Source organism: Pan paniscus, chromosome 17, assembly GCF_029289425.2.
Source record: "Pan paniscus chromosome 17, NHGRI_mPanPan1-v2.0_pri, whole genome shotgun sequence".
NCBI classification, from domain to species: domain Eukaryota; kingdom Metazoa; phylum Chordata; class Mammalia; order Primates; family Hominidae; genus Pan; species Pan paniscus.
Window position 1 is genome coordinate 96,552,442 of NC_073266.2, and position 12,206 is coordinate 96,564,647.

Consider the following 12,206-nt stretch of genomic DNA (forward strand, 5'->3'; position numbering starts at 1 on the left):
ACAGGCGAGCGGCCCTTCAAGTGCAACATCTGCGGGAACCGCTTCTCCACCAAAGGCAACCTGAAGGTGCATTTCCAGAGGCACAAGGAGAAGTACCCCCACATCCAGATGAACCCTTACCCGGTCCCCGAGTACCTGGACAACGTGCCCACCTGCTCGGGCATCCCCTACGGCATGTCGCTGCCCCCCGAGAAGCCCGTGACCACCTGGCTGGACAGCAAGCCTGTGCTGCCCACCGTGCCCACGTCCGTGGGGCTGCAACTGCCGCCCACTGTCCCTGGTGCGCACGGCTACGCGGACTCTCCCAGCGCCACCCCAGCCAGCCGCTCCCCGCAGAGGCCCTCGCCCGCCTCCAGCGAGTGCGCCTCCTTGTCCCCAGGCCTCAACCACGTGGAGTCCGGCGTGTCGGCCACCGCCGAGTCCCCACAGCCGCTCCTCAGCGGGCCGCCCCTCACTAAAGCCGAGCCCGTCAGCCTGCCCTGCACCAACACCAGGGCCGGGGACGCTCCCGTGGGCGCGCAGGCCAGCGCTGCACCCACATCGGTGGACGGCGCACCCACGAGCCTCGGCAGCCCCGGGCTGCCCGCCGTCTCCGAGCAGTTCAAGGCCCAGTTTCCGTTCGGGGGGCTGCTAGACTCGATGCAAACGTCGGAAACCTCGAAGCTGCAGCAGCTGGTGGAGAACATCGACAAGAAGATGACGGACCCGAACCAGTGCGTCATCTGCCACCGGGTGCTGAGCTGCCAGAGCGCGCTGAAGATGCACTACCGGACGCACACGGGGGAGCGGCCGTTCAAGTGCAAAATCTGCGGCCGCGCCTTCACCACCAAGGGCAACCTCAAGACGCACTTCGGCGTGCACCGTGCAAAGCCGCCCCTGCGCGTGCAGCACTCCTGCCCCATCTGCCAGAAGAAGTTCACCAACGCCGTGGTCCTGCAGCAGCACATTCGCATGCACATGGGTGGCCAGATCCCCAACACGCCGCTGCCGGAGGGCTTCCAGGATGCCATGGACTCCGAGCTGGCCTACGACGACAAGAACGCGGAGACCCTGAGCAGCTACGATGACGACATGGACGAGAACTCCATGGAGGACGACGCTGAGCTGAAGGACGCGGCCAGCGACCCGGCCAAGCCACTCCTGTCCTACGCGGGGTCCTGCCCGCCGTCCCCGCCCTCGGTCATCTCCAGCATTGCCGCCCTGGAGAACCAGATGAAGATGATCGACTCGGTCATGAGCTGCCAGCAGCTGACCGGCCTCAAGTCCGTGGAGAATGGGTCCGGGGAGAGTGACCGCCTGAGCAACGACTCCTCGTCGGCCGTGGGCGACCTGGAGAGCCGCAGCGCGGGCAGCCCCGCCCTGTCCGAGTCCTCGTCCTCGCAGGCCCTGTCGCCGGCCCCCAGCAATGGTGAGAGCTTCCGCTCCAAGTCCCCGGGCCTGGGCGCCCCGGAGGAGCCCCAGGAAATCCCACTCAAGACCGAGAGGCCGGACAGCCCGGGCCCCGCCCCGGGCAGCGGAGGCGCCCCTGGCCGCGCGGGCATCAAGGAGGAGGCGCCCTTCAGCCTGCTGTTCCTGAGCAGGGAGCGGGGTAAGTGTCCCAGCACTGTGTGTGGTGTCTGTGGCAAGCCTTTTGCTTGCAAGAGCGCGTTGGAAATCCACTACCGCAGCCATACTAAGGAGCGGCCGTTCGTCTGCGCGCTCTGCAGGCGAGGGTGCTCCACTATGGGTAATTTAAAACAGCACTTACTGACACACAGATTGAAAGAGCTGCCTTCTCAGTTATTTGACCCCAACTTTGCTCTAGGTCCCAGCCAAAGCACTCCTAGCCTGATCTCCAGCGCCGCACCCACCATGATCAAAATGGAAGTGAATGGTCACGGCAAGGCCATGGCGCTGGGCGAGGGTCCCCCGCTGCCCGCTGGCGTCCAGGTCCCCGCCGGGCCTCAGACAGTGATGGGCCCGGGCCTGGCGCCCATGCTGGCCCCCCCGCCGCGCCGGACGCCCAAGCAGCACAACTGCCAGTCGTGCGGGAAGACCTTCTCCTCGGCCAGCGCCCTGCAGATCCATGAGCGCACGCACACCGGCGAGAAGCCGTTCGGCTGCACCATCTGCGGCCGGGCCTTCACCACTAAGGGCAACCTCAAGGTAAGAGCATGGCAGGCTCCAGCCCCGGCTGCGGTGCGGTCGAGCCACGGTGGCTTTCTCCATCACCTGCCGCAGACACAGCGACCGAGGTCCTGCTCCTATCCTGGCCGGGGAGGGGGTGAAATGCCACGCGTGTGGGTGTGTGTGCGTGCGTGTGCGTGGTGTGTGTGTGTTGTAGGGTGTGATATGTGTGTGTCGAGTGTGCGTGTGGGTGAGTAGCGTGTACCTATGTGTGTGCATGTGTGTATGGGTTGTGTGAGTGTGCATGTGTAGGTGCCCCATGTGTGGGTGTATGTAATGTATCCATATATGTATAACGTGCGTGTGCAAATGTGCATGTCGTGTGTGGTGTCTGGCATGCCTGTGTGTCCCTGTGCACACACACTTAGACTACATCCTGTTAATCGGCTGTGGGAGGAACAGGAGCCTGGGCCTCTCTCGGGGAACACGTGCAGCTGGGCCTCTGATGCCTTCAACCAGGTTAGGCATTCGTTAGGGGTGAGAACGCTCACTTTGCAACTTGGTGGGCAGGTCCAGGGCCCGAAGCCCTCTTGAATCTGATAGAAAATAAACTTGGTTTTAAACCTCACATGTAATACAAGCAGTACCAAGGCGAGGCCACTCAACAGGCCCTGTCGTTCTGTCCGTGTGGCTGCCAAAAGGGCCCATGGGAGGGGCGCTGGGTGAGAAGCTCCTGGCGTGGGGCAGAGGAGCCAGCGCTGTGCAGTGTTCCTGTATGAGATCGCAGCAGCAGCGGTAGAGAGGGTGTGTGACGAGTACTGGGTAGCTCAGGCCTGTGCCTTGTGCTGTGTTGACTGATGGCTACTTTCTGTCGTCTGAAGTGCACGTTTGCAAAGCCAGCCTGTCTGGGTTCCGGCAGCCTCTTCAGACAGCCCAAAGATCGATGCCTGTGGTTTCTACCCGGCGTGCGTGGGCTGGATGAGAACTGCCCCCAGAGCCTGCTGGCCGCAGGTGGCCCTGGGATGTTCTAGAATTAATGTTTCTTTGTTTGAGAGACAGCAAGAGGAGAGGGGCACAGTCAGAGAGTCCCAGCAGCAGAAGATGCAAAGTGGGGGACAGTAGAGGTCAGAAGGGAGCCAGGGCTTGGGCAAGTGAAGGAGCAAGACCCGGACCCTTCGAGCTCCAGAACATTCTCTGCGTGGCCATGTGGGTTTTACACCTTAGGGGGAAATTACTCGAAAGTTTGTCAACTGAAAGACCGCATTCATTAATTTATATTTGTTGGTTTTGCTTATTGTATTCAATAAAACAAGATGTTTGCATGTAGAAATATAAGTGCCCAGAAAAGTCCACCTGTGTTTTGTTGTCCGTAAGTCGCGCTTGGGAGCGGGGTGGACCTCTGTCTGCTGCGGTGGAAGCGGAGCAGCTCTGCCTCCGTGTCTAGGCGCTTACTCGTGGGCTGTCTCCGTGTCTCGCGCAGGTGCACATGGGGACACACATGTGGAATAACGCCCCCGCGAGACGCGGCCGCCGCCTGTCTGTGGAGAACCCCATGGCTCTCCTAGGGGGTGATGCCCTGAAGTTCTCTGAAATGTTCCAGAAGGACCTGGCCGCTCGGGCAATGAACGTCGACCCCAGTTTTTGGAACCAGTATGCTGCAGCCATCACTAACGGGCTCGCCATGAAGAACAACGAGATCTCCGTCATCCAGAACGGCGGCATCCCCCAGCTCCCCGTGAGTCTTGGGGGCAGCGCCCTCCCCCCTCTGGGCACCATGGCCAGTGGGATGGACAAAGCACGCACTGGCAGTAGCCCACCCATCGTCAGCTTGGACAAAGCAAGCTCAGAAACAGCAGCCAGCCGCCCATTCACGCGGTTTATCGAGGATAACAAGGAGATTGGTATCAACTAGCCAGTGACTCGCTCATCTGCCCTGCCCAGGCCCACGTTTTGAAGTTGGAGCATCGGGCCTCCGACCTTTCTTGCCTCGGTTCTCATTACACTTTCACCCATAGCAGAAAACACTTTGTGCGGCTGCCGAGAGGTGGTAAGCGCTGCATGGCGCTCCCTTCAACAGCAAGCCTGGCTGTTCTGGAGAACTCTGCAATCTTTTAAATAAGCTTCCTTCAAAAAAAAAAAGTGCTTGGAAAACCGCCTTAGGAACAGAAAGAGCTCAGACCATGTCCACTTCCTTTCTCCTGAAACCTAATAATCTCTCTGAGGGAGAAAGGGGTTCTCTGCGGTATTCCAGTGAAACTCATTTGATGGTTTCGTTTGAATTAGACACTTGAACGATGTTTTTTAGAACTCTTCATGTTAAAGACGTGGTTTAGTACTCCCGATGCTGTGTATCATGACACTATCTTCGTCTGTAGTATTTATGATGTTAAGATAATGCGGGTAACAGACAATATAATAGCCCCGACCTTAAACGAAGCTTTTGTACTGCAGAATACATCTGGCTGTGTGATTTTTTTTTTAAGCAAGATTTGTTTTACTATAAATAAGTGGATTATTTCAATGCAGGCAAAATTGTGAAGTTCTGTTGGGAAAGATAGCATGCTTTTCGTGTGCAAGTACCTGTCAGTAATAAGCCTTTTTTTTTTTTTTTTTTAATTTAAATGTTTGTAGCTGCTACGTGGACAGTTGTTTTCTAGTGTGGTCTGTAGCCCAATAACTGGGGAACGAGTTACAGACAAACATCACCGTAAATGACTCACAACATTATAAACAGTTGTGAGAAAATATTTCACATTATCAAAGCTGTACAATAAAAAGGTAATGTTTGTATAATGTTGCAAACTCTTAATTTATACTATTGCACTTTTAGTATTTTGTATTAGGGAGGTTTGTCTATAATTTGAAAATTTAAAAAAATGTAAAGTATTTTATAAATAGTACTTCAGTTTAAGGAAAATGGGAAAACTGTTACAGTTCCTTGTTTTGTCTTATGGTCAAACAATATTAGAAATCTCTGCCACTTGAAAAGCCACCAAGACTTGTGAGCTTTTCAGTAAAGTAGGGCCTGCCGTTTCTTAAATTAAAATGATTTATTTAACTTTTCCACAAAGCCCACTTTAGAACTGTGACCGCCCCCTAACGAAACCTTGGTGAATTCGTCCTAGGACTATGATGTCAGTACAAGCCAGGAAGGAACTAGGAGAACCTTCTGCAAGTCTGATTTTCATGTAAGCGGGTCTGTCTCTCTCTCTCACCCACAGACAAGATTGTGGCTGCCTGGTGGCACTGGTCACATGGACAGTAAACCCAAGAGAAATGGCAAGTATCAGGCAGTACAATCAGTCATGACTTTGAAATTTTCCGAGTTCCTGATTTATTTATTATCTTCTCAGATGAAAGCAAAGCACAGTGTCCTCTGATTTTTCAGAACACAGCCTGGCGCTGATGGCTGAGCTGCATCCAGCCAGGAGGGCCCCGGAGGCTGGGGCGGCCGAGGCAGCGCAAACACGGCGTCGTGAACTACCTCATTTTCGTGCGTTGCAAGTGTGCTGGTGTCTGACACTATGAACTTCCAACAACAAAATTGTTCAAGAGATGCTCTGGTAGCTGGGTAACTGCAAGGAGTTGCATGCCCCTGAAGAAAGAATCAGACAGTGAAGTCTTCTCGGTCGAGACAGAAAAATAGAACAATCTTCTCCTAACAACCACGGCAGCATCAACAATCATTGTAAGAGGATGGGCTGTTTGTGCCAGCGTGTCACTAAACAAGAAGTATCAAAGACTCATTAGCTGTTTATTTCTATTGGAAATGAACACTGAACTCTACAGCTCTGTTTTCCACGGTGATGAGATGTAATTCCGCCCCACCATGCCACCTCTTCTCACGGGATGAGGCCTCAGGGTGTCTCAAGCGTTAGGCAGAGAAAACTGAGGTGGCTTAAGGTCACTGTGTTTCAGCAGTTGAATGTTTTCATTATTTATCTGTGTCCTTTTTGGTGTGTGTGTGTGTGTGGTTTTTTTGTTTGTTTTTGGTTAGTATTTGGTACCATATAGTGTTCTCTCTTCTCCCAAAAGGATGTGTATATAACTAAAGAGAAATGTAAAGTGTTGTAAATAAGATGGCTCATGAAGGTACAGTGAGACTGACCCTCCTGTGTGCAGGGCTAGGCCATCCCTCTGCATGGTGAAGAGAGACACTATTTTTATACTGTAATGCCATGCAGGGCTGGGACCTCTCTGAGCAGCTGGGGATTGTTACCTAGACCCAATATTTTTTATTATTAAATCTTGTGGCTTGACACATCTGCTGACTGAAATGGATGTCTTAGTCTAGGTTACTATTTTTGTCATATGGAATTGAATAAAATGCAGGATGTAATGTTATTTCTGAGTTGCATTCCTTGATTTTTCTAATGGAGAAAGTGGAATTTGAGGAGGTCATTTGTGGTGGGTGTGTATCCATGGTATTTCCACCAGGAACGTCAACACAGGTTGGCAGCTTAGATTTAAGCAGTGTCTCAGTGCGTCTTGATTGGTCTTGAAATTTTTGTTTTTTGCTTTTTTCCAAAATAAAAATTCAGCCTCCTAGTTGTGGATTCTTTTTACATCTATGATGGAAGAAGATGTGGTAGAAAATTCCTACATATCAGAGACTCCGCAGTGCCCAAAAATGACCCCTCGGAATTGCCTTCCCGTTGTCAGCATGAAGTGAAAATACCGGCTTTTCAGGTCGCTTGAACAAATAGATGTGCATCAAATCACATGACAGGACAGGAGTGGGTGGGACGGTGCTCACAGTGTGGCAGCAGCAGCAGCTTTGTGAGCTCACGGTGGCAGCTCCACACAGCTTAATTCCAGATGGAGAATGTCCTTAATTTGAAATAAGCTTTACCTCACTGATAACGTTTGATAAGAATGATTTTATAGCTCCTGGATTTCAAGATATGTAATCAATTTCTTCTTTTTCTTTTTTTTTTTTTTTAATTTTTAAAATGAATAACTACTGATAACCTAGAAGCTACAGTAATTTTTACCTGGGACGTACCAGGTGGATTTTAAGGAATGATAAAGGCACTAACCACTAAACTAACCAATCCAGGCCAACCTTCCAGCAGATATTATAAGCCTTAGAAATCAAACCATGTAGATTTCAATGCTAGAATAGAAGTTATAAAATGTAAACTGACTAAATGAGATAGTAAATTCAATTTTTTTAAAGTAAGGAATTAGCAAAAAATGTACAGCCATCTAAAGTAATTAATATAAACTAACATGCAGGAGAAAAGGGATTTACTACTTGTATTTCAAAAATACTTCCAGAGGTAAGATCAGAGGTGTTTGGCTTGGCAAGCCTGGGTGTTTGCTGCTTTCTGATGCCAACTGTGGTGATGTAGACTGTGTATCAAAGAATCATAAATGCCAACAATCCCTAAAAATTATTTAAATACATTTCTAGGTTCATTACAGGAAACATTAACATTTAAGCTAATTAATAAGTACTACTAAAGGGCTAAAAAGCAATTGTCTTCCAGCTCTCGCTGTTTAATTTTGGCCCCATGGAAGCTCGGAGGCACGGAGCCCCTACCTGCTTTTCTGCGTTTGGCAGGCGTTGCCCAGTCCCCATCTTGTGTTTTATGAAGCCACAGTGAACATCAGGGCCATTTCTTTATTGCTAGGCTGCATGTATGTTTCCAGCCCAACCAGCTTCAAATCCCTGTATTCACTGTGGCTGTTTGTCTAACGCTGCAGACGTCCAGACCTCTCATCTTTCCGGTGCACGCGTGAAGCTGGAGACCGTGCTGCACATGTGTCATTCTCACCCAGCCTGTCACCCGCCAGCTCACCGCCAACCTGAGGGCCCCGTGTTCAGGCCTTTGTGTTACAACCTTGTGCTCATTTGCTAATTACTGAGACAGGGAGCCAGTACTTGTTTATTCCTTTGAAAAGTTTCTTAGGACACAGTGCTTCATTGAAAAAAAGAGGGCATGAAGCGTTTATACCGGCAGGTGCTTCATTGAAAAAAAGAGGGCATGAAGCATTTATACCGGCAGACCTGTTTGCTGCTTTTTAGCTGTGTTAAAACTTGGTCTACAAAATATTCTATATAACATGAGGAAGGAAATGACATTCCCCTTTTTCATTTAAGAAGGAAATATTGGGCATTAATTCTCAGTATTCTTTATGAAGTGAAAACTTTAAAATGAAATCACAATAGAGGCTTTTTTTTTTTTTTTTTTTTTTTTTTTGGTCTTTCTCCTTTCAGCATTTCTGTACCAAGCAAGGCTTGGGGCGTGACCTTGTCCTCCCTGCATCGTCCTGGCTGGTACAATCCACGCTGGGACCCGGGGAGAGGGCCCCGCGTGGAGAGGGTTCTCATTCCTCCTGTGCCATGTAAAATCTGCTTTCCCATCTGTAGGAAGAGGGTAGAATTTGATGACATTCAAATCCTTTTCAGTTGTAAAATTCCATGATTTTTTAAAGAACTACCACTAATGTACATCTTTCTCTTTACCCAAAAATAATCATGAAAAAAATTGATGGTATTTATATAGAGAGAGAAAATATGAGTTATTACCTAAAAATATTATCCCGTGGATATGAAAAATCAATTACAAATAAATTTGCTAAAGAAACTACATGGAATCATTTTTGGATCATGAAAAATGTGTTTGTATCTTTTTTTATAAGAAAAAGCCATTGAACTTATTGATGTTAAAAATGCAACTCTACTTGGTAAAATAAAATCAAGCTGTGAACTGATGCTTACTGCATATTCTGTTAGATAAGAGATGTTAGAAACATATTTGATTTTTCCATGAGTCCTGCACACAAGTACACGCACAGCCCCTTATTACAGCACTATATATTCAAAAGAGTATGCAATTGAAAACAATGTGGTTTTTTTTCTTGTTGTTCCTTAGTAGAATATCAGAGAGCCTAAACTATGAACATTGGTGTTACTGTCCTGATTTCTACCACGGTCTGCATCTTTGGCCTGTTTTCATTGGAAGTATCATAGATTGTCATTTGGACAGACCATTCCTAGCGAATACTGGCCTTTCGCGGAGCTTGGAAAACCCTGTGGGAAAATCAGAAAGCTGGCAAGACAAGAGGAAGAAGAGATGTCACGGTGTCAGATTATGTTTGTATTCTGTTCTGTCCAAAGTTCTTTACATCAGTAAATGAAAAACAACAAATGATGCATAGGCCACCCCCTGCAGTGAAAGATGCAAGAACTTGTTCATATTGGTATGAATCGTTCACTGTATATGATTCAAACGTGGAAATAAATGTTTGATTACAGTCGTTCCAAATGTGATTATTTGTGAACATGGGAAATGGGTAACCCTTCCCCCATACTTTCTAAGTTGGTATGATGCACGTATTTTAAATTACAGAATGATCTATAAACTAGAATTTTTACAGAAAAGTGTAAATTATTTCCTTCATTCCTCATGGTTATTTTAGGTATGACTAATTCCATTTTGTGTTCTTTCTAGCTTAATTAAAGAACATCTGAATTTTAATGCCAATACCTTTTTACAAATAGGGATAAAATACCTAAATGACAAAATCGTTTTTATAACTGACAAGGTCTTTTAATGTTTCTGTTATTTTATTTTTTTTTCTCTTTGCCGTATCAAGGACGGTTTAAGAACAGCTCCCGTTGTGACCTCAATTTACCCAGAAGAAACATGCCTGCCCCCCGTCACGCCGCTGCTGCAGCAGAACAAGCAGGCCTAGAAAAACATTTTCCATGTCAAATGGTGACAGTCTTATGAATACACAATTAGAAAGTGTAGAAAGACTTCCCCACACATTGAGATCATTTAAGGAAGATTTTGCACATAAGCCTCTCACCCTTGTTTGTTTTTCTTTGTGATTTTTAGTAACAGAGCATCACACTCCACCATGAAATACAGCTGACAGGTCTGCGGAACTGCACAGCTTCAGCCTACTTAAAATGTTAGGTTTGGAACCATCAAAAATTTTGCAACCCAGACCCTTTATATTTGGGATTCTTAAAAATCCTACTGGTAATTCAAGAGCTGGGTACTGTTAAAGCATATTCTTCTAAAGATAAACAATGCAGTTATTACTGGACATTATAGACACATGCTGAGTAGTAAGTTGAATAATCAGCCTATAATTTCACCCAAGAAACTACTAGATCTTTATTTATTATTGAGAAATAGAGTGCATAAACCTCAGATGTTAATTAGGGACTGTAGGTAATTAGGGCAAATGAACTTTTATTAATAAATATTTGTAAGTAGTTTTTCCCAAGCAAAACTCTAAACATATTCTCATCTCAGAACATGTTATAGGATCTGAAAATAAAATCTAACCTGTTGTTGAAGTTAATGAATCCCCCACCTCATTCATTCGGCGCGAATTCCTTGCCTAAAGACCCTGTGTATGTATTCACATGTGCGTTGCTGTCTCTCACTGAGAAGTTATCTCGTGGCTTGGTTACTCTGTTCTTTCAATTTATGTTTTAACCTTGACACTACCACCTCCATCACCGTCTGCTGAAGAGTAGCTGTAGACCAAGTTTTAAATTACAACAATAATGTGGTTATTTTCAAGGATGGTCCCTGAGACCAAGCTCTGAACCCAATAACCTTTTCCTTCCACTGGCCTGAATTAGAGTCTTAGTTGTAGAAACACTCAGTTGTCTCTGAAAAACTGAAAATCATGGCTAGACTTAGTATTTAGCTGAAGGCAAATTGAAGATTTTCTCAAAAGCCCTGAAAAGGGGACCTGACAGAGGAGTTCGTGTCCTCACGTCCTCCCTGGGCTCGGGTGTCAACTTGGCACAAACCAACCGTTGTCAGTGGGCTCAGACCTTGTCCTGGTGGGTGCACAGCAAATTCACGAGTGCACGTGGTGCCCTCCACACGTAGGCATCGGTACACCAGCTGAAAAGTGTGTGTGTGTGAGACAGACCACACGTGTTTGCTGCCTGCCTTAGGGATCGATGCCTATTGCTCCAGGATCGATCTGATCGCAACCACAAATAGTAAAGGATTGGCCAAGTCAAAGCTCAATTTGCCCACAGTGTGTGGCTGATGGAATCTAACTCGATTGGCTCTGGGAGTGTTAAATGAATAATTATAAGCCACGTAAAAGTAATAAATGCATGGAAATAATATTTGTAACCACAGGGGCAAAAAGCATCACCACACCCAGATAGCTCATCTTTGAAGGAACCAGAAGGAGAACATGGGCATCAGAAAGTCTTACAGAAAGGGGGCATTTCCTGCCTTTTGATAAAAGTTCACTTCAAAAAAGCTTCTTAACTCCCAATCTTTATCTTGCAAAATTGTTCAGAACTACTTTTAATTATTTTAACCTTCATTATAATATGTAGTCGAAATTTCTACTTTATTATAAGCTGTGTGGACAAGAAAGAGTGACTATTTGAAGTAACAATCAACTGTCTAAGAGGAGGTGCACTTAGCTCAGCAAATGTCCAATTGTCCAGAATAACAAGTTAAACTTTTTAAGTAGAAAATAATGCTGAGCTTAATTATTTTATGAATGCATACTCCCTGACATCAGAAAATCCTAGCTTTTCTAAACTTCATAGACACAGATGAAACATTTGACATATGTTTGCAAGGCTGGCTTAATTATTATTATATTAGAAAATATTCAATACAAAAATTAGCCGGGCCTGTAATCCCAGCTACTCAGGAGGCTGAGGCAGGAGAATTGCTTGAACTCGGGAGCAGAGGTTGCAGTGAGCTGCGATCACACCACTGCACTCCAGCCTGGGTCACAGGGTGAGACTCCATCTCAGAAAAAAAAAAAAGAAAGAAAAAAAATTTTCTATTTCACAAGCATTTAAATAATTGTGTGTTTGATATTACTCGTGTTTCCCATGCTTTTGTAATTAGAGAGATGGAGCTTTTCTCTTGATGTGTTGGAATTCCATCCGCAGAAGGCTACGTGTTGCAGAGACACTTCTGGAATACTCAATTCACTGATGCGAATATAACCCGTTACTTGGTCCTTCAGGATGAGGCACCAGCCACAGGATTCCTTACCCAGTGGGGCAACTTCCTCCATGGCTTTTTCTTTTTTTTTTTTTTTTTAGACGGAGTTTCGCTCTTGTTGCCCTGGCTGGAGTGCAA

The 12,206-nt window shown here is 46.8% G+C and overlaps 1 protein-coding gene across 3 annotated transcripts in view; it reads left to right on the forward strand.

The window, feature by feature from the left end:
* Nucleotides 1-9,372, forward strand: part of SALL3 (spalt like transcription factor 3) — a 22,953-nt gene extending 13,581 nt beyond the window's left edge. Inside the window, exons 2-4 of one of the 3 annotated variants that reach the window (XM_063597382.1) lie at nucleotides 1-1,588; nucleotides 1,805-2,145; nucleotides 3,587-9,372. The exon at nucleotides 1-1,588 is cut by the window's left edge and continues 1,232 nt beyond it. In XM_063597382.1, coding sequence (XP_063453452.1) covers nucleotides 1-1,588; nucleotides 1,805-2,145; nucleotides 3,587-4,018 — 2,361 coding nt within the window. In that variant the 3' untranslated portion in view covers nucleotides 4,019-9,372. Of the gene's footprint in view, nucleotides 2,146-3,586 lie in introns of all 3 variants that reach the window. The other 2 variants (XM_063597383.1, XM_034943397.4) reach the window with 2 other exon arrangements.
* Nucleotides 9,373-12,206: the final 2,834 nt, after the last annotated feature.